Source organism: Mercurialis annua, linkage group LG5 (assembly GCF_937616625.2).
Source record: "Mercurialis annua linkage group LG5, ddMerAnnu1.2, whole genome shotgun sequence".
NCBI lineage: Eukaryota > Viridiplantae > Streptophyta > Magnoliopsida > Malpighiales > Euphorbiaceae > Mercurialis > Mercurialis annua.
Genome location: NC_065574.1, coordinates 51,440,171 through 51,461,368, shown reverse-complemented (window position 1 = coordinate 51,461,368; position 21,198 = coordinate 51,440,171). Strand labels below are relative to the sequence as shown.

The 21,198-nt window shown below is 31.7% G+C and overlaps 2 protein-coding genes and 1 long non-coding RNA gene across 3 annotated transcripts; all 3 read left to right on the top strand.

Moving 5' to 3' along the window:
• Positions 1-12,764: 12,764 nt before the first annotated feature.
• On the top strand, positions 12,765-13,724 carry LOC126682035 (uncharacterized). The gene is made up of 2 exons (XM_050377593.1): positions 12,765-12,996; positions 13,123-13,724. Exons 1-2 carry the CDS (start codon positions 12,765-12,767, stop codon positions 13,722-13,724), a joined length of 834 nt encoding a protein of 277 aa, XP_050233550.1.
• Positions 13,725-13,749: 25 nt separating this feature from the next.
• Positions 13,750-14,784, top strand: LOC126682034 (uncharacterized). The gene is made up of 2 exons (XM_050377591.1): positions 13,750-14,256; positions 14,368-14,784. The coding sequence occupies exons 1-2, from the start codon at positions 13,750-13,752 to the stop codon at positions 14,782-14,784; spliced, it is 924 nt and encodes a 307-aa protein (XP_050233548.1).
• A 3,833-nt stretch (positions 14,785-18,617) lies between these two features.
• LOC126680727 (uncharacterized) lies at positions 18,618-20,812 on the top strand. The gene is made up of 3 exons (XR_007641274.2): positions 18,618-18,830; positions 19,889-19,976; positions 20,702-20,812. It is a non-coding gene; the product is annotated as an uncharacterized LOC126680727 (long non-coding RNA).
• The last annotated feature ends 386 nt before the right edge of the window (positions 20,813-21,198 follow it).

The following is a 21,198-nucleotide window of genomic DNA, read 5'->3' as shown; positions in this document are numbered from 1 at the left end:
TAAAAAGTGGTAACTGATCCAGGTTTTACAAGTTTTTGAGACTTTTTCAAAATTATAAATAAATTTACACTCTTTTATTTTAATATTTCATCTCAAGTTGAAGGGTCAAAAATTAACCTCTATTGCTTAAATCTAACGCCTGTTTTAATTCCAACATTCAAATCTAAGAGATTACTAGTAGTATTTTTTAAAAAATGAATTATAGTCAACTACATAAGAACCAACCAATTTTTACAGTTCCATCGGTTCAATGATTTATCAATTCACGGTTCTTTTGGTTTACAATAGTTGAACCAAAAAATTAGTTTTAAAATAAAAAAATGAATTGGTTTGATATTCGGTTCGTGGTCGAACCAGTTAAACCGGTGTAGTCTGTTCTATTCTTAATACACTGCACCTAACTCTATTTGCGGTTGACTTATGAGAAAGTATTAGCCTTTCTGAAGTTATTGTGCTAACCTACCGGTGAAGACTTTTTATCTTTTTGGTGCTTAAGAATTTTTTAAAAGAAAGAAGAGTCCCTCGGGTTTGAATTGTGTACCTGTTATACCTACAATAATTGCTTGATTATGTGATTGATTTGACAGTATTATATTTTGATTAATGCTCTATTATTAATTGTTTAAGCATCTTTTTGTCTAATATAGTTTACAATTGAATGGAGGAAATTAGAGGGAATCACATCCTATTTCTAATCTAAGCATAAATGCCGTGTCATCTTATGAATGGCATTTAGAAGTTGAGAAAATGATCACTTATACAATCTAAGTACAATTTATGCATTGCAGATAGGCCGTTGTTCCTGTTCCTTTGTGCCGTTGTCAAAATGTAGACTATATAGTTTCAAATGTATTTGCAAAATTAAATAAAAATATAACATCTAGTGTTCAAATGGTTCATAAGTCATGTGAACAACTTACGTTGAATGTATCTCCGACAAAACTCGCCATCATATTAATAAATAATTATAAACAATTGTATACGTCAAATATTGTAAATGCAATATATTAATATAAAGGAATTATAATGATTACATATCTAAAATACGTCAAAAATTATGCATTCCGCTAACTTAAAAAAATCACAATTCTTGTTGAATCAACAAGAATCTGCAATTAAAAAGTTTGAATCATGACAAAATCAAAACTTAAAAGAACCAAGATATACACTAAATTAACTTGATTTATAAAAAACGGTCCAAATGATCGCCTACAACAGTAAAATCTCAATCGAATCCGGAAAATATGCACACAAAAAAACACATATACCAACTATGAGAGTAGCAATAGCAAACCCTAATATTTTTACTACTAAATAAGTCCATAGGTACAAGAAATAAGTGAGGCTGGCAGGTTGATTAATGCTGCAAGTATGAGCTGTTTTAAAACTTTTGGATGAATGAATGTGTTTTATGTTGTGGGCAATGCTCATCCAATGGTCCTCAATATTTGCTCGAACAATGTCACATATCCAGTTTTGAAACGTGGCTACCATTTTTCGCCATCTTTTCATGATTTGTTAGGTTAAATCATATAATCAACCAAACTGGCAATGCTTTATGTAGGACCTTAATTTATGCGGTGAAGCCACGCATATCATGACATGTAGGACCTAAATTTATGTCTATTTTCATAAAATAAAACTATGCAATATACATTTTTATTGGATGTTATCGTACACATTGTTTTATAGTAGAATTTTCCAGTGTGTCATGATTCTGTTTCGGATGAATTATGAGCATTCAAACACGAATCTCATAATGAAGTGAAAGATATCCAATCAAATGTGATCTGAAAATTGATCCATAATTTATTTCTTCTGAGATTTAAATTTTGATTCTTATGATTTGGTGGAAAGATAAGATTGTCCAAATAATACATAACTATAAAGTATAATATCTTACACTTCTTTTTTGGTAAACACCAAGATCATAATATTTTACATTACAATTATCAACTTTTAACTATTTATATTTTAGTAACTATATTTTAATTCGACTTATATGAACAAAGATTATAGAATATTCACCATATTTTATCTATTTCAAAGTTAGTAAACTATATATTGTATTTTAAAATAGATACTTAGTTTTAAATGAATTATAAATTACCAGAAATCAACAAGCAATATTTCACATGAAATTTATATAGCCATGAAAATTGAAGTTTTTTTTTTATATATAATTGAGAAGGAAGGAGCGATTGTAGAAATAATTGATATCCACGACCTAAACAGTTTGTTGCCCAATGATTATATTGCAGTTATATTTGGTTTGACAGCCTGGCATTACAGCCTGGCATTCTGTTATTGTTTTTTTCTTTCTTTCTTCTTCTGCAGCAACACACACTGCGTGTGTTTTTTTATCAGTTGTTTTCTCAGCTCATGCTATATAAGCTGAGCTCCTCTCTCTCTTTCATTGTAATCATAATTTCTAAGATTCAATGAATATCTTTCTCTTTCTTCTCTAATATGCTTAGTTTCTTATTCTGCATTATGGTATCGGAGCCATAGTTGCTCAGTCTTCTTTCTTCTTCTTCATTATTTCTTTAAGTTCTTTTTCTGCAACTTCAATGGCGGTCAGGCCAGAAGAAATGCTTTCAAGTCCTTTTTTCTTGCATCCTAATGAAAATCCTTCGTTGATCTTAGTTTCTAATGTTTTAACTGGTAGCAATTATCATTCCCGGTCCAAATCCATGCGAATGGGTTTGATTTCAAAGAATAAGTATAAGTTTGTAGATGGATCCATTTCTGCTCCTGATTTCAACGATGTTTTGTATCCAGCTTGGGAGAGGTGCAATACAATGGTAATGTCTTGGTTATATAGATCTGTTACTCCAGCTATTGCTGATAGTGTTTCTAGTATTGATACTGCTTTAGATATCTGGAATGACTTGAAAGAAAGATTTTCACAAGGATATTCTTATAGACTTGGTGATATACAAGAAGAGATATACAGTTTTAAACAGAATTCTTTACCTGTTACTGAATATTTTACTCATTTGAAAGCTCTATGGGATGAACTCAACAGTATGAGGCCATTCCCTGTGTGTATATGTCTTCCTAAATGTTCTTGTAATGTTTCTGAGATAATGAAGAAGAACAACTCTCAAGATCAAGTGGTTAAGTTTCTTAAAGGATTGAGTGATCAATTCTCTGGTGTGCGGCAGCAGATATTAATGATGGAACCATTACCTGTGATGAACAAGGTATTTTCCATGGTTATACAGAATGAAAGACAATTCAGTGGCTTAGCAGCACAAAAAGAGGGAGTAGACTCCAGTGTTTTCATGACTAAAGGCTATGGATCAGGTACTTATGATTCAGAAGTTAATATGTATAATACTAGCTATGAGCCTAGTGTTTGTTATGCTAGAGGAAGAGGAAGCAGTGGTTTTAATAGAGGTAATTTCAGAGGAGGTGGAAGATTTGGTAATTATCCTATGCAAGGGTTAAGACCAAAAATGTGCACATATTGTGGCTTATCTGGACACACTATAGATATTTGCTATAGAAAGCATGGATATCCACCTGGTTTTCAAGGATACCAGAATTCTCAACAAAGACAGAAACCAGATAGTGTTTTTGCTCATCAAGTTGAATATGCAGGATCTGTTGCTGATAATTCTCAGAGTTATAGTTCTCCAAATTCTGATGTGTTTGATCCAGGCAATATGAATCAGCAAGGTTCTCATTCTTATTCTGATGTTACTGGTACTGTTTTTCCTTTTACAACTGAGCAATGTCAAAGGATTATGAACCTTATTCAGACTGATAATGATCATGGAACTAATGCTACTACTGCACACGTTAACTCTTTATCTGCTACATTCACAGCATCTCCAAATGAACAAGGTACTATTCATAATGTATTCTTTAGTTCAAGTTCATACAGAGATACATGGATATTAGATACTGGTGCTACAGATCACATAATATGCAGTTTATCTTTTTTTTAAAGCTATAAAGAAGTTCAAAATGTTCATGTGAAACTTCCTACTGGACAGCTTGTTCCAGTAACTCATATAGGAATAATTCAGTTGTCTCCTCTTCTGACTTTGCATAATGTCCTTCATGTCCCAACATTCTCTTTCAATTTGATCTCTGCAAGTAAACTCACAGATGCTAAGACTATTGGTTTAATTCTATACCATGATTCTTGCTTTATTCAGGATCTGACTACTTGGACAGTGATTGGTTTAGCTGAGAAAAAAGCTGGATTGTACATTTTGAAACAACAAGATCTGCAGATTACAAATTGTAATAGTGTTGTTCAAAATGAGAAAGAGAATAAGAAAGATCCATTGGATATATGGCATCTTAGACTAGGTCACCTTTCTCCTAGTAGATTGAGAATAATTCAAAACTTTGATTCCTCTGTTTAGGTTTCTAAGATTGATGTATGTGATACTTGTCATTTTGCAAAACAGAAGAGATCATCCTTTCCTTTGAGTGTTTCTAGTAGTAAATGTGTTTTTGATTTGGTTCATGCTGATATTTGGGGACCTTACAAAACCGATGCATTGCATGGATATAAGTATTTCTTGACTTTGGTGGATGATTTGTCTAGATACACATGGCTGTTTTTGATGAAATCTAAGTCTGAAGCTAGAACTCATTTACAAAATTTTGTTCTTTATGTGCAAAATCATTTTTCAACTTCTGTTAAAACCATTAGATCTGATAATGGTCTTGAGTTTGTGTTTCCTGAGTTTTATCACAAACATGGTATTCTGCATCAAACAAGTTGTGTTTATACACCACAGCAAAATGGAGTTGTAGAACGCAAACATCAGCATATTTTGAATGTTGCCAGAGCATTAAAGTTTCAGTCATCTTTGCCTGTGAAATTTTGGGGCTACTGTGTCCTCCATGCAGTTTATTTGATCAACAGAGTGCCTTCTCCTGTTATTGCTGATAAAACTCCATTTCATGTTCTATACAATAAGCCTGCAGTTTATAACCATCTCAAGGTCTTTGGTAGTTTGAGCTTTGCTTCTGTCCTGGTTCACAACAGATCAAAGTTTGATAAAAGAGCTGTTAAGTGTATATTTTTGGGTTATCCACCCAATGTCAAAGGCTACATTTTATATGATCTTCTTGCTCAAAAGGTCTTTGTGTCTAGAGATGTGCAATTCTATGAGAAAATATTTCCATATTCTGCCAAGGTTGAAAATGTTTCTTCTCCTTTTCAAAATACTCCTTCAATCCTTGACACTGACTTTTTTCCACCACCACAGTCTACTGTTGTTCCTTCTTCTCCTGCCATAACACCACCTTCTTCTCCTACTTCTCCATGGTCCACACCACCTCTCCCAGCAACTACTTTTGTTCCTCTTTTTCAAGCCACTGAATTTCCTGTTCTTAGGAGATCTCAGAGAGCTTCTGTTCTTCCTTCCCATTTACAAGATTATCACATTTCTTTACCTACTAAAAATACTTCCACCTCACTCTATTTCTTCTGTTCTTTCTTATTCCAACCTTCCTTTAGCTCAAAAACATTTTGCTCTTTCCATTTCTGTTCTTAAAGAACCTAAAACCTATAATGAAGCTATTAAGCTTCCTTGTTGGCAAGAAGCTATGACTGCAGAAATTCAAGCTCTTGCAGCTAACCAGACTTGGGAAGTAACTGACTTACCTCCTGGAAAGCAGGCTATTGGTTGTAAATGGATTTATAAAATCAAATATAAGGCAGATGGCAGTCTTGAAAGGTATAAAGCTAGATTGGTGGCAAAGGGATATACCCAACAAGAAGGTTTAGACTATATGGAGACTTTTTCTCCTGTGGCAAAGATGACTACAGTGAGAACCTTATTGGCTCTAGCTTCCAGTCAACATTGGCATTTACATCAACTTGACATTAACAATGCATTTTTGCATGGAGATTTGCAAGAGGATGTTTATATGCAGTTACCTCCTGGTTTTTCATCCACACAGTCAAGTACTAAGGTCTGCAAACTTTTGAAGTCTCTTTATGGCTTAAAACAAGCCAGCAGACAGTGGAATGCTAAGCTCACTGGGGCTTTACTTGATCAAGGTTTTCAGATTTCCAAAGCTGATCCTTCTTTACTTGTTAAGCAGTCTGCAGATTATTTTTTGGCCTTGTTGATTTATGTTGATGATGTGATTGTGGCCAGTACATCTCTTTCTGCTATATCTGCAATTAAGCAATTTCTTCACCAGTCTTTTAGCATCAAAGATCTTGGTCCTCTTCAGTATTTTCTGGGTTTAGAAGTTATCAGGTCTTCTTCTGGTATTAATCTCAACCAGAGAAAGTATGCAATAGATTTACTTACTGATACTTCCATGCTTGATTGCAAACCAGCACCAACTCCCATGCTTACATCTCAGAAGTTGACTAAGTCCTCAGATGGTCTTCTTTCAGACAACTCTTTATACAGGAAGTTGGTAGGCAAACTTCTTTATTTGTGCACCACTAGACCAGATTTGAGTTTTGCTGTCCAGCAGCTTTCTCAATTTCTAGATTGTCCTACTGACACTCATATGAAGGCTGTGTTGAGAGTTCTTAAGTATGTTAAAGCTGCTCCTGGTAGAGGTTTGTTTTTCCCAGCTACTTCAGTGGACAGCATTCAAGCTTTCTCAGATTCTGATTGGGCTTCCTGTGTTGATACTAGAAGGTCTGTCTCTGGTTACTGTGTTTTCTTGGGACAATCTCTGATTTCATGGAAATCAAAGAAGCAGACAACAGTATCCAGATCTAGTTCAGAGGCAGAATACAGGGCCTTAGCTGCTCTTACTTGTGAAGTTCAATGGCTTCAGTATTTACTCACAGACTTCAATCACTCAGTCAAGTTTCCAGCACAGGTTTATTGTGATAATGCCTCTGCAATTCAACTTGCTCACAACCCTGTGTTTCATGAGAGGTCTAAACATATTGAGATTGATTGTCATGTTGTTCGAGAAAGGTTACATTCTGGCCTGATTCACTTGCTTCCTGTCTCTTCTGCAAATCAACTTGCTGATTGCCTGACTAAGCCATTGCCTCCTGCTTTCTTCCAAACTGCTATTTCCAAGCTGCATCTTCAGGATATCTATGATCCAGCTTGAGGGGGGGTATTGCAGTTATATTTGGTTTGACAGCCTGGCATTACAGCCTGGCATTCTGTTATTGTTTTTTCCTTTATTTCTTCTTCTGCAGCAACACACACTGCGTGTGTTTTTTTATCAGTTGTTTTCTCAGCTCATGCTATATAAGCTGAGCTCCTCTCTCTCTTTCATTGTAATCATAATTTCTAAGATTCAATGAATATCTTTCTCTTTCTTCTCTAATATGCTTAGTTTCTTATTCTGCATTAGATTATACCGTTTAAGATACAGCTCGTTGGTAAAGTTGAAGTTTAATAACTAAAATTTAAAAATTTAAAAATCAATAACAATAATGTAAACCATGAAAATTTAGTTCTTTTTAACTGCGAGAAATCTAATACAAATTACGTGAAGGTTGATAATTATTATCAAGTATCATATGATAGATCTAGCAATGAATTTCACGTGAAATATTATTTATATCCACTTTTTTATATTATAATGTTAATGTAATGGCACATATAGCATAGGCTCCCGGTGTTTGTAAAAAATAGATTTATCTGACTTGCACATATTAAAAAAATCTAGTTATTAAGATAGAATTATACTAACTATCCATAATAATTTATTAAATAATTAATGTATTTATCTTTCTAATACATTTTTATTAATTAATTATTCAAAAAGACTAGTAAAATACATGTATAAAATTATTTTAAATATAAAATAATTAAAAAGTAATAATTATTATTGTAATTAGAGCCATAACTAATTTAATTTTGTTGACTAAAATTAATTTAATTAACAATATTAAAAATATTTATCTAATTAATTATTTTCTAAATGAAAATAAATTTTGTAATTTGAGACATTTAAAATAAAAATTTACCTATTTTTTTATGGGAGTACAATTTATTATATACCTTGGAGTAAATTGCAATAATGAGCAAAGAAAAATAAGGGGAAAATGTAAAAGTTTACAATTTTATGGGCATATAAATGGACCCTCCTTGTACTAGTAAGTACCCACCAGCAGTCCTCTCATAGGGATGGAGATTTGAGTGTGATGGGATAATTGACCCTTACAAATGCATGTGCTTTTGTAATTTGTAGTGGTGCAATCAGTCCTTTTCCAGTGCTCTATTATTACAAAATCATAACAGTGATCATCTTAATCACTGTTATGATTTTGTACCAATTAATCTTATTTATTGTCTTATACTCTATATATTTATTTTATGATAAAGGATTATTGCGGTTTTTAAGTTCATTGACTCATACTTATCTAATTTAATCTATTAAGAATTAGATTTTCTATTTTTATGTCAATTATAAAAAAAGACAATAACCTCTATTTTTTTTTTACTCATCACAAGTTGGCTCAATTGGTCATAGTTGTGGACAGTAAATATGAGATTTAAAACTTAGGTTCGTCTTTCATATACCACAAAATGAGATTTGTTGGAAGCAATTTTGGATGGATTGTTAAAAGACCCATATGAGTGGAAGGTTCGAAAGGTGCGATGCTGAGACTAACCTCCTTGAGGGTTTATACAGAATGGTCGGATAACGCTGGGAGTTCCCTCAATCACTCAAAAAAAACCTCTATTTTTGAGTCAATTGTGGGTCATTGCGGTCCATAAATTTATTCATTTTGTATTATATTGTCCTTAATTATCTAGTGTAAAAATAGAGGATATTATTTTTAATTGATTAAAATAATTAAATATGAGTTAATTAATTTTGACGCACAAGTTTAGAATTCTGGATGACCCTTTGCCCATTATTTATATATATAGTTGACATTAAAAAATTTGCAGAATATATTTTCATACCTAACCAACAAATTATCCTTTTTACCAGGAAAAATAATATTTTTTTTATTAGATTTTTTAACACTTCATTATATACGTGCATGAAAAATTTATGAACCAAATTTAAATTAGAATTTTCCTTTTTTTATGATTGTTTTATTGAGTTTATCATGATCCTTTTTTTCCTTATGAACAAATCAATCTTCTTTGTATTTTGGACTTTAGACTCGTTACACTTTTCTTTTTTAATAAATAAGAAAATGTATAATAAAGCATAAAAGAAAATTAAAATAGAAGGAAAATCTAAAAAAAATTAACAATATGTATTTGGCATCCAAAAAATTTAAATATATATCTCTTCAATTAGCATGTTTTAATTGATTGAATTAAAAGTTAATTTTTAAAACCTATATATAACTATCAATTTGATCGGAAATATCTATTTACGTGCTAAATTAGAATTTATGTATTATTATAATCAATTTGGCCAGAAATATGTATCTACGTAATCAATTAGGCATGGACTTGCAAAGTTTAGAAGAAAAATGATAATTAGAAGGCTGAACTCTTGAAAGGTTGATTAAAAATTTAAATTCAAAAAAGACATTATGTTATTAACGTGAATAGTCTATAGCAACTCTTCACATACTTGCTGCAGAAGAAAAAAAATAACACTCCTCTGTCCAATATATTTATTTGATTTAAACATATAAAAGAATATTTGATTAAAATTACATTAACTATCTATAATGTATTTGTCAAATTATTTACATATTTATTTTTTACTATTTATATTTATTAAAAAAATTATATATATATATATATATATATATATATATGTGTGTGTGTGTGTGTGTGTGTGTGTGATTATTTTTCATATCAAAAATATTTAAAATTATTAATTTCTATTATTATCAAAGCTGTAATAAATTCAATTTAATTCTCTAAAAGTAATTCAAATTGAAATATTTTAAATATTTATTTAGTTAACTAATTTTAAAAACTCAAAACAAATTTTTTATTTAGAATGTCAAAAATAAAATTCAGCCTTTCTTGTAAAGGGAGTAATAGACACTAGTATTTTATACTTAAAGTCTTTTTTTTCTTTTTGATAATTGGTAAGGAAAAAATATTTATAGGAGAAATTTAACCTACGATCTTGATAGTTTATTGGACAACACTTATATAATTTGATAAAAGTTGCATGGACACGAAGATTTGATGTCTAGTTATCAATTTGATGTGTGGTTCAACAATTTCTCTGAATTTGGATGTCGTGCAAAATTTTCCATTGAAGCCATCTCTACATATTAATAGGCACTAAGCTCCATCTCATTGATATAGACAGTCTCTCCACAATTTAATAGAGATGGAGCTTAGTGCATTATTAATAAAAGATGATTTTTACAAATACCATTTATTTACAATATAATCTTTTTTGTGTTCGAATGATTAAAAATGTTTGGCATATTACAATTTAGTTAGATTTGATTCCATATATATATATATATATAATTTTTTTTATAATTATAAAAAGAAAAAAAAGAAAAATTACTTTTATATTTCGATTAAATGAAAATGAATAAAATCAAATAAAATTATATTATACTCTCAGTTCAATTTAATTTTTACTTTTTTCAAAAATCAAATGGTTTAAAAAAAACTTACTTTTTATACCTCATTCTTTGAAAATTTTACAAAAAATATAGTATCTTTTATCTCTAATCTATCAATAAATTACTAATAAACTAATAAAAAAGGGTATTTTTATAAAAAAATATGAAATATTTTTTAAAAAAGCCCTTAAAAATACTACATATCCATAATCATGAGGGCTCAACTGGGGTCATTGTACACAAGCCCAGCATCCCTTGCTTTTACTATTTGAACTGGGCTCTGATTTTGACCTTAACATGACTATACCAACTTTGGCTTTTGAAAAAATAATTACAATATAATTCCTACATTTCATTAACTTTTTAAAATTTCGCTTTCCATGTACATATCAAACAGTTTTGTTTTAATCATTCAATGAATAGTAAATAATTATAAAAATACTTTCAATTTATTCAATAAAATTATAAATTTATAAGATTAATTTCACAAAATAAACTTATGAAAATTAGCTTATTATATAGTGCCTATATGATTAGATTCATAAATATGATAGAAAGTAAGTAACTAAAGTTAAATTAAAAGTAAAAATGATATTAGCTGTATATAAAGGATTTTATTGACTAGATTCATAAATTTGAAAGGAAAATAAGTTTAGAATAAAGATTAGTAATAAAGATTTTAAAAAATTGTTTAAAATAAATATTTAAATGCTGAAATTATTAATTCAAAAAGATTAGGCACAACTTCACAAGTAGTATAATTATTCCCTGAAAGAAAATTGAACCACACTTGTTGGACTTCATAGGCTTAACTTTGGAAGAAATGTAAACAAAACTTATGAGCTTATAAGCCCATAATTAAGACTTGAACAGAAAATTGGCATACTCTAATCTAGATTAACGTATGGGCCTGCTTATCGGTCCGGCCCGTTCCACTCAGATCAGATGTGGACGGTTAATTGTCTCAAACCCGATCCAAACTTCAACCCACAATAAACTTTTATTATTTTATGAACGACCTCAAATTTTTAATATTTTATAATTTAAAGACTCCAAAAAATCTAGCCCAAGCTCGCATAAATATAATGCGAGAGTCGAGTTTGGATAGTAAATAAAAGGGTTTTTTTTAAAAACAACCAATATTTGATAACAAATAACTTTTATACGGTTACTAATTTCACATTCCTAAAATACCATCCACGCTGGAAAAAATAAATTTTATACGACATCTATATAATAAACCCTAATAACAGATGTCATCATTATTTCATTCATCTTCTCTCTCATCGTCATTATTTTCTCTCTTCCTCACAGCTCAAGTTTCTCTCTCCTCATTAACTTCTCCTTTCTCTCGCTCAGCTCCTCTCTTTTTCTCTTCGATAATCGCAAAATTCTCAATCATCAATTCATTACAAGCTGATCTTCGACTTCATTCTCCTCTTCAGAAGCAAAGATTCAAGATCTTCACAGTACAATAATTAAAAGATAAGAAATCTGCAGAAAAAACAGTTGAGTTTATTCTGATTTAGATTTGATTTTTTGTCTATTGATTATTTTGTATTATTTAAAATTGTTTATATCTGTCTATACTGAAATAAACTGAATTTTTATTAAAAATACATCAATATGTAGAATACATTGATATTTAATACAAAAAAAATTTAAATAATCAAAATAAAATAATTTTTAGATTTCATGTTGATTTCTGTTCAGGAATGGAAAGCGTAGCGGTTTTTATTCAATATAATGGATATTGGGACAATAAACTGCAATATACAGATTTTACTGTCAAAGGACTACTTATACCAAAAAATTGTTGCATGAAGGATCTTGAAGAATTACTGGCAAAACAGATACAAATAGATTTACAAGACACAAGTATGCAAATCAAATATCAGGTACTTTCAACATCAGTAATGAAATTATCAAATTTTAATTAATTATCTTGTTGAATTTTTGTTACTGTTGTGTTGATTTTTTGTTGACTGTAAAAGCATATGGATTTAACATCATGTTCACGTGCTGTTGATTTGTTGTTACTGTTGTGTTGATTTTTGTTGACTGTAAAAGCATGTTGATTTAACATTCATGTTCACTTGCTGTTGATTTGTTGTTACTGTTGTGTTGCTTTTTTGTTGACTTGTTGATATTATCCAGGTTAAAGCAGATTATCCACCAATATTAATACAAGATAATGATGCATTAACCTTCTACTTCCAAATGAAGAGTAAAGAGACAGATCCAACAAAATTTCTACTTTGTCTTGAAATAGAAAAAAAAAATAAGAGACATGTCGATATATGTATCATCATCAAGATCAACACATCACAACGAAAACACGATAGAAGACATTTGTCAACAGAAAGACCAATCAACAAATAATGACGACTCAAATTCAGTTTCAAGCATCTTTCAATATGCAAATGATATGGGGAGGATGTTAAACGAAGATCAAGAAGTTCAAAGTCCATACATGGGCAGTTTGGTAATTGATGAGATAAAGGAAATGGAAATAGAAGAAGGTCAAAAATACCGAGACAAACGCATATTGAAAACTATTTTGAGTATTTATGCGATAAAAAATCATTTTCAGTTCAGATCCTACAAGTCATGCAAAATATAGTATATTGCAATGTGCAATGAATCAGAATGCCAATGGAGATTAAGAGCGTCAAGAAGTAAGAAAACAGACATGTTCATTGTTAGAAAATTCAACAAAGAACACACATGCAAAGTGGCTGACAGAATGGCTGATAAAAGGCAGGCGACATCCAAATTAATTGGAAATTTCATAAAAGACAAGTATACAAATTTCAAAACTGTTTATACACCAGCAGATATTATTAGAGACATGAAGAAAGAGTATGGAGTCGAACTAAGCTACCAGAGAGCTTGGAAATCGAAAGAAAAGGGATTGGACCTTACAAGAGGAAATCCGGCTGAATCGTACCAGTTGTTGCCTTCTTATCTACATGCCTTGAAAACAACAAATCCCGGTACTGTTACCGAACTGGAAACGAGGGAAAACAGATTTTTATATGTTTTCATATCATTGAATGCTTCAATTAAAGGTTGGGGTTTTTGCAAGCCAATTATTGTTGTTGATGGAACATTTCTAAAAGCAGCATATGGAGGAACTCTTCTCACAGCAGCAACTCAAGATGCCGCAAATAAAATATTTCCGCTTGCATTTTGTGTGGTAGATTCAGAAAATAATGAATCATGGGAGTGGTTTTTTTACGAAAATTAGAGAAACATTTGGAGTAAGAGACGAAATGTGCATAATCTCCGATCGACATGAAAGCATTAGCAAAGCAATTGAAAAGATATATCCCGAGGCTCATCATGGGATATGCACATACCATCTCTTTAACAATGTCAAAGCGAGATATAGAAAAGCGAAAGGAGAAATCAGAGAACACTTTTTTGGTGCAGCGAAAGCATACAATATTGAGCAGTTTGAAAAACACATGAAAGAACTTGACAAGCTAGACCCGAAAATAAGGGAATATCTCAAAGAAGTCGGATTAGAGAAATGGACAACATTTAAATCACCAAACAGTAGGTATTCGACGATGACATCCAACATTGCTGAGTCATTGAATGCCACAAACATAGCTGCAAGAGAACTGCCAATAACGACTATGCTAGAGTTTTTACGTTCACTTGTGCAAAAATGGAGTCATGCAAATAGAGAGCGTGCAAGGGCGACGAAGACAGATATGTCAAAAACAGCTGAAGAAATGTTGAATGCAAACTACATTCAGTCTCTGCATCTAACGGTAAATTGATTATTGTTTATGGTATATTGTTAATATGTTGTTGATTGTGTGTTACTTTGTTGTTGATTTAAATAGAAAATACATTTATGTTCAAAAAATTGGTTTTATCAGGTCAGCCCTGCAAATGACAATATATATACTGTCACAAAGACAATAACGCCTTTCTCGGTCAATTTGGAAAAAGGAACATGTTGCTGCAACAGATTTCAAATAGATAGAATACCGTGTGCTCATGCGGTTGCTGTGATAAGGAAATACAACAAGAATCCTTTACTCTATTGCACCAAGTACTACATGACTGAGACATACATCAACACATACAGCCACACCGTTTATCCCATGACAAATAAATCAACATGGAATATACCACAAGAAGTTAAAGAAGTCATCGTGCTCCCGCCAGAATCAAGAACAAAATCCGGCAGACCGAAGAAAAAAAGATTTGTGGCAGGTCATGAAAAAAAATCTAAGAATACGTGTTCAGCTTGCAAGAAAGTAGGCCACAATAAAAAAACATGCAGGAGATGATTATGATTAAAAATAATTACTCTTATATTTACAGTTTTCAGATTTCATTTGTTTCATAAAACAATTCGAATTGTCAAAAATTATAATTGCTTGTTGATTGATTGTTACTTTGTTGTTGATAAGTTGTTGATTCTTGTTGATATATATATATATATATATATATATATATATATATATATATATATATATATATATATATATATATATATATGACAAAAATAGTTTTGTTATTGATGATTTATAAATGAAATTAAGTTACAATATATAAGATAATGACAACCAAGGATTACAATTGTTTATAAATAAATAATTTGTTGACATTTTGTTAACTTATTGTTGATTGTGTGTTGACATTGAGTTAAAAAAGCAATAAAAAACAAAAATAACAAGATATTCAGCTAACTAATTTTTTTTTTTTTTTTGAGGTAACTAATGAGCTTTATTAAATCAAGTCACAGGTTACAAGATTACTAACGGGATAAGGAACTAATCCCTCATAAACACAATCTTTCTCAATGAAAAAACCCCACTTTGCTAAGCAATGGGCCACTTGATTACCATCTCTATACACATGCTTGAAGCTCACATTCCAATCCTTCGTCAACTCCATGCAATCATCCACTATCAGCTGCACATTATCTATGGCAGCATTATTATTTGTGAATCTTCGAATAACTTCAGCAGCATCAGACTCGAAGATGATTCTGGACTGGTTCAACGGTTCAGCCAGCTTGATCCCATACCGAATTGCAGCAGCTTCAGCTGCCTCAACGTTTAGGATACCTTTCAACAGCAAAACGCCGCTTCGAACAACCTTACCATACGAGTCCCTACACACCGCGCTAACTGCTGAGCCATTTTTTCCAACAGAGACTGCAGCATCACAGTTAATTTTGAACGCATTATGGGGAGGAGGCTCCCATTTCTGCTTATGGCGATCAACAGGCCCCAATTCACCATCTTGGCTGAATTCAAACTGATGGATCATAGGAGCAATACACTGGAACAAGAGATTGTGGCTCAGGCGTTTATTATTAAACACAATATTATTCCTATCGTTCCAAATTACCCATAGCGACATAAGAAAATAGTGGAAGTCCTCTTTCTTCAACGCATTACTCATCATAATAATCCACTCCTTCATACTGTTGCACTTGAACGTCTCCACTCGAAGGTTTAACGGAGAAATCAACCAAAGCCCTCTAACCATGTCACACTCTTTAAACGCATGCATGGCTGATTCCTCGTTCAATCCACATCTAGGGCAAGCAGCGTCTACTTGAATTTTCCTCCTAATTAAATTTGTTTTGCATGGGAGAATATCTTGACATACTCTCCAAGCGAAATGCTTCACCTTGGGAGGGATTCTACAACTCCACATTTTCCTCCACAGACCACTCTCATCGTTGTTGCTACCTGACGCACTCGGCCTATCCCTGAGTAGCCATTTACGAGCTTGGTAATACCCTGACTTGACGGAGTACACACCATTCTTATTAGGAAACCAAATCAATCTGTCAGGAGGGAGACGATAACTCAAAGGGATCTGGGTGATCTCAGCAATTTCATTAGGAAGGAAAGTATTATTCAACCTCACAAGATCCCACTGAGCATTATCTTCATCAATGAATTCACTCACCATGCAACCTTCTTGAACATTTAAGGGCCTCAGAAAAAAAGGACTATTGTTAGAAACAACCCATTTATCTTTCTGAACATCGACGGACTTACCATTCCCTATTCTCCAAACAAGACCTGACCTCAACATCTTTTGGCCTTCCATAATGCTCTTCCAAGCGAAACTGGAGTTACGCTGTCTAGTTGTCTGCAAAATGTTGGTAGTTCGATGGTACTTTGCTTTGAATATTCTAGCACATAGCGAATCAGGATTATTCAAAAGACGCCACGTTTGTTTAGCGAGCATCGCCAAGTTAAAAGCTCTCAGATTTTTAAACCCCAAACCGCCATCCTGCTTCGACTTACAAACAGCCTCCCAACTAATCCAAGAGATCTTCCGTTTTTCCTTCGTGCTATTATAAGGGTCATGTACTTAAAACATGGAATATACCACAAGAAGTTAAAGAAGTCATCGTGCTCCCGCCAGAATCAAGAACAAAATCCGGCAGACCGAAGAAAAAAAGATTTGTGGCAGGTCATGAAAAAAAATCTAAGAATACGTGTTCAGCTTGCAAGAAAGTAGGCCACAATAAAAAAACATGCAGGAGATGATTATGATTAAAAATAATTACTCTTATATTTACAGTTTTCAGATTTCATTTGTTTCATAAAACAATTCGAATTGTCAAATAAGTTGTTGATTCTTGTTGATATATATATATATATATATATATATATATATATATAACAACACTATTATGACAAAAATAGTTTTGTTATTGATGATTTATAAATGAAATTAAGTTACAATATATAAAATAATGACAACCAAGGATTACAATTGTTTATAAATAAATAATTTGTTGACATTTTGTTAACTTATTGTTGATTGTGCGTTGACATTGAGTTAAAAAAGCAATAAAAAACAAAAATAACAAGATATTCAGCTAACTAATTTTTATAAAGTAATTATAAGGGTCATGTACTTAAAACAATATAAAGGAACAACATAAGTAGGTCTAATACAAATTAAAACCATCCTAAAAATAAAAACAAAATACTAAACATAAAAACAACACATCAATTCAAACATTATAAAAAACTATTTTAGGTTTTCTTCTTCCTCAATTCTCGTCGAAGTTTGACAGTTCCTTCAGCATTACTTGAATACCCCTTTTCAATCTTCCACCTCCCATATTTAACCAAATCTTGAGTAAGCCAGTTACGGTACAATTCCATTTTATGTCCAGAAAATGTTGGGGGAATAGGCTTCGAATCAATGAAATACTCCGCAAATAAACAGACAAATGCTCCACAATCACTGCAATATTAAAGAATATAAAAGCTAAAAAACAGAAATATAATTATGAAATATAAATATAGTAAAAACAAAAATAAAAATAAAAACTGACCTATTGCTTTGAATTGGCAAATCAACAACATTTACAACAGTAAATGGATTGTATCTGCTGTCAAAACTAGAACACAGAGCAAATGATGCCTGACTATTCCTCATCGAATAAAAATCAAACTTTTTCAAATACTTTGGAAGATAGTCACTAAAACACTTCATATAACTTGCCACAGTCGCATCCATCGTCTCATCCCTTATGGAATTGTAAACATAGACCTTACACTCTTCAAAATTAACCCGCACGAGAATCCAATGGTTTGGATCCAAAACAATCACAGGGCAAAGAAGGTCATCCACTAAAGTCCATGACTTACCATATCTGCATCCTTTACACAAATAGTATTCCAGAATAGTATTTTCAGCACAAACTTCAATTTCAGCCAACCCAGATGTCAAAAAAGAATGATATTCTGCATGTAAAACCTGACTGAAGATGGTATCAGTGTGTAATACCCCGTAGAATTATTAGTGTTTATTTTCGCTAGTGTCCAATTTTAATTGATTAGGACCTCGAAAATAGTGAATAAATTCACGTGACGAATTTATACGTGCGAAAATGTGATTTGTTATGTGTTTGCCTTAAATGTGATTTTTGGCAATTTTACGTGTTAAAAGTGAATTTTGCGATTTTTTTCACTAAAAAACGTAAAAATAATTATTTTAAATATTTTTAAAGGCCAAAAAATATTTTAACTCAGCCCATATGATATGATTTAATGTTTTGAATATTTGGTAAAGTTGAGTTTATTTTGCCCCTAGAGTTCGAATTATTTACAAGAATGCCATAATGGCAAACTTGTAAATAATTGAAACTTCAAATAAATATCTAGATATTTTCCCTACACAAACTTGGTGCCCAAGTCTTTAATCTTCTTCTCCATTTGAGTGTGGGTGCCGAACCATTCAAGATCAAAACACAAAAATTTACTCTTTGTTTTTCTCTCAAAATTTTGTTAACGAAAATCGTCGGGGATATTGCGTAGAACGTTAATCTCTATTTGCATGTTCGTTTGAGGTATAATTTCAAGCTCAAAACCTTACTTTTAGTTGCTGATGTTGGTTAAGTGTTAGAAACATGCTTAGGATGGTTTAAAATTGTTGTTTGATGGTTAGTTAATTAGTTTTAGTAAGTGTTTATATGGGTTTCGGTTTTAAATAATTTTCCGTGAAAATTAAATTATTTATTTAAATTTCTGGGCTGATCTATATGTTGAGGTTTATATATGCTTTAAAGTGAAATTTTTGTGGATTAAAAATGTTAATTAATTCGGGTGTTAATTTAATTAGTTGGGTTTCGATTTTTAATAGTTTTAAAGCTTAAAAATCGCTTAAAAATGGTAAATAAAGGGATTTTTAATTTCTGGAAATACATATGATAATTATTTATGGAATTTAAGTGATTTAATCGAAGTGTTTTGACGGATTAATAATCGATTTTGATTATTAATTGATATTTCGGTTTTAATGGCTAAAATAATGAAAAATATTATTTTAAAATTTTGGGCTGCTGTTTTTACAAGATAAAAATTAAAAATGTATTTGAAAATGATTTTGGTGAATTTCGGTGTTAAAATGGCTTAAAATGGATTTTTAAGCGTTTTTAGCGTTTTTGAGTTTTTCGGCCAAAACCACCGGAATACGGTGACCGGGATGTGAGTAGAGGGGATAGAGCATGTTGGCTCAGTCCTAAACTCAGTTGGCAGCAGTTAGTGCCGAAATGTTTTTGGCAGAAAATAAGGGGGGGGGCCGAGCCCCGGGTCAAAAATATTTTACGGAAAAATATTTTTGGATATTTTTGAATTGTGATATGTTTGTTGAGATTTTCTAAAAGTGTATTTTAGAAAATTATGTGAATTGAATGTGTGTTAGAATTATATGGAATTATAATTCTATGTTTATTTATGAAATAAATAAACTACGTGGTGTATCGTATAGAAATACGATGACGCGGGAATAGATAGTCGGAATCAAATTTGGTTATGTGATTATGTGGTTTATGTGGTTGAGTCGGTCTAGAGTATATCCTAGAATTTAGAGTTAATACATTTATTAATGTTTTAATCTCTAAATTAGATCCAGCGAGTTTTGTCGCGGAAACCGGCGAGCAAAGGTTTTGAATATTCGACGGGTGATATTTTTATATTTGGAATAAGCGAGTACTGTGAGTGTGTTTACAACTTATACTGCTAAATATTAGTATTAAAAATATTGCGAACTGCTTTACATGATTTGCAAATGCTTTATTTTATTTTGAATTTAAATCGCATGAACTATTATACATAATTTTGAAACCGATTTAGATTCATTGAAACATGCTTACTATTGGGCGGCAATAGTGCTGTGTGATCACCGGTATTGCATTTAGAATGTGTTTGCATGTGAAAATGGTATGTGGAAATCTGGACGACGGTCTGGAAGTCAGGCGACGGCCTAGACATATGGAAACAGATCTTTAGAGGCAACGGAATATAGACGACCAAAAGCAGTCAGCAAACTGCCGAGATCTGAGAGGTTGAACCTTTTATTAAAAAAAGTGAAATTGGCGACAGTATTTATGTACTGCCGAAATCCGTTGTATTGTAAGAAGAGTCTGGGACTTTCAAATACGTAAAATAAGAGTAATCAGATTTGACTGGCTAAAAGTACAAAAAGAGAAAATAAATACGGCCAAAGAAAAATAAAAGGTTAACCCGAATGGAATGGAAAAAAAAATGGAATATTTATGTTTCCTGTGTTGAAAGCATATAGGAACATGAACCATGGTTTAGGGTTTCATATGAATCGGTAATCTGGAATGCATTGCTTTCATATTAATGTTTATTAGTACATGTTGTACGCATTCACCAGTTTTTATAACTGACCCCGTTGAATTTAATATTTTTACAGGCGAGTAGTTTGACGTGTGGATTTCCAATTTCTTGTTCCGGAAATCCCTGGCTTGAATAAAGTGACAATGACTTTCCTTTATGTGTCTAGAGTTGCAGTAGCTAGAATAATGAACGGCGATACCGTAGTAGTCGTTGGACTTATTTATGCTTTATATTTTATTATAACGCTTAAACTCTGATATTATGTAATGTGGGAATGCTGTGCGAAAGTCCGAGCGACTGCACTTGTATAAAATGCGATGAACACATCTACATAGAGTAATGCAGTTAAGTCCATTAGAGAAATGGCATGCATAGTGAAATGTAGTAATTACCATAGTAAAATGGTATGCATAATGAGATGCATGATAAACCATAGAGAAATGGTTTTGAAACTAAAATGCGATAATTAAAGAGAAAATTATATGCATGTTTTAAATGGTAATTTTTATAAGAACATTTTATACTGCGATTTTAAAATGTTCGAAAATGATTTGAATTCCGCGAAAATTTTTA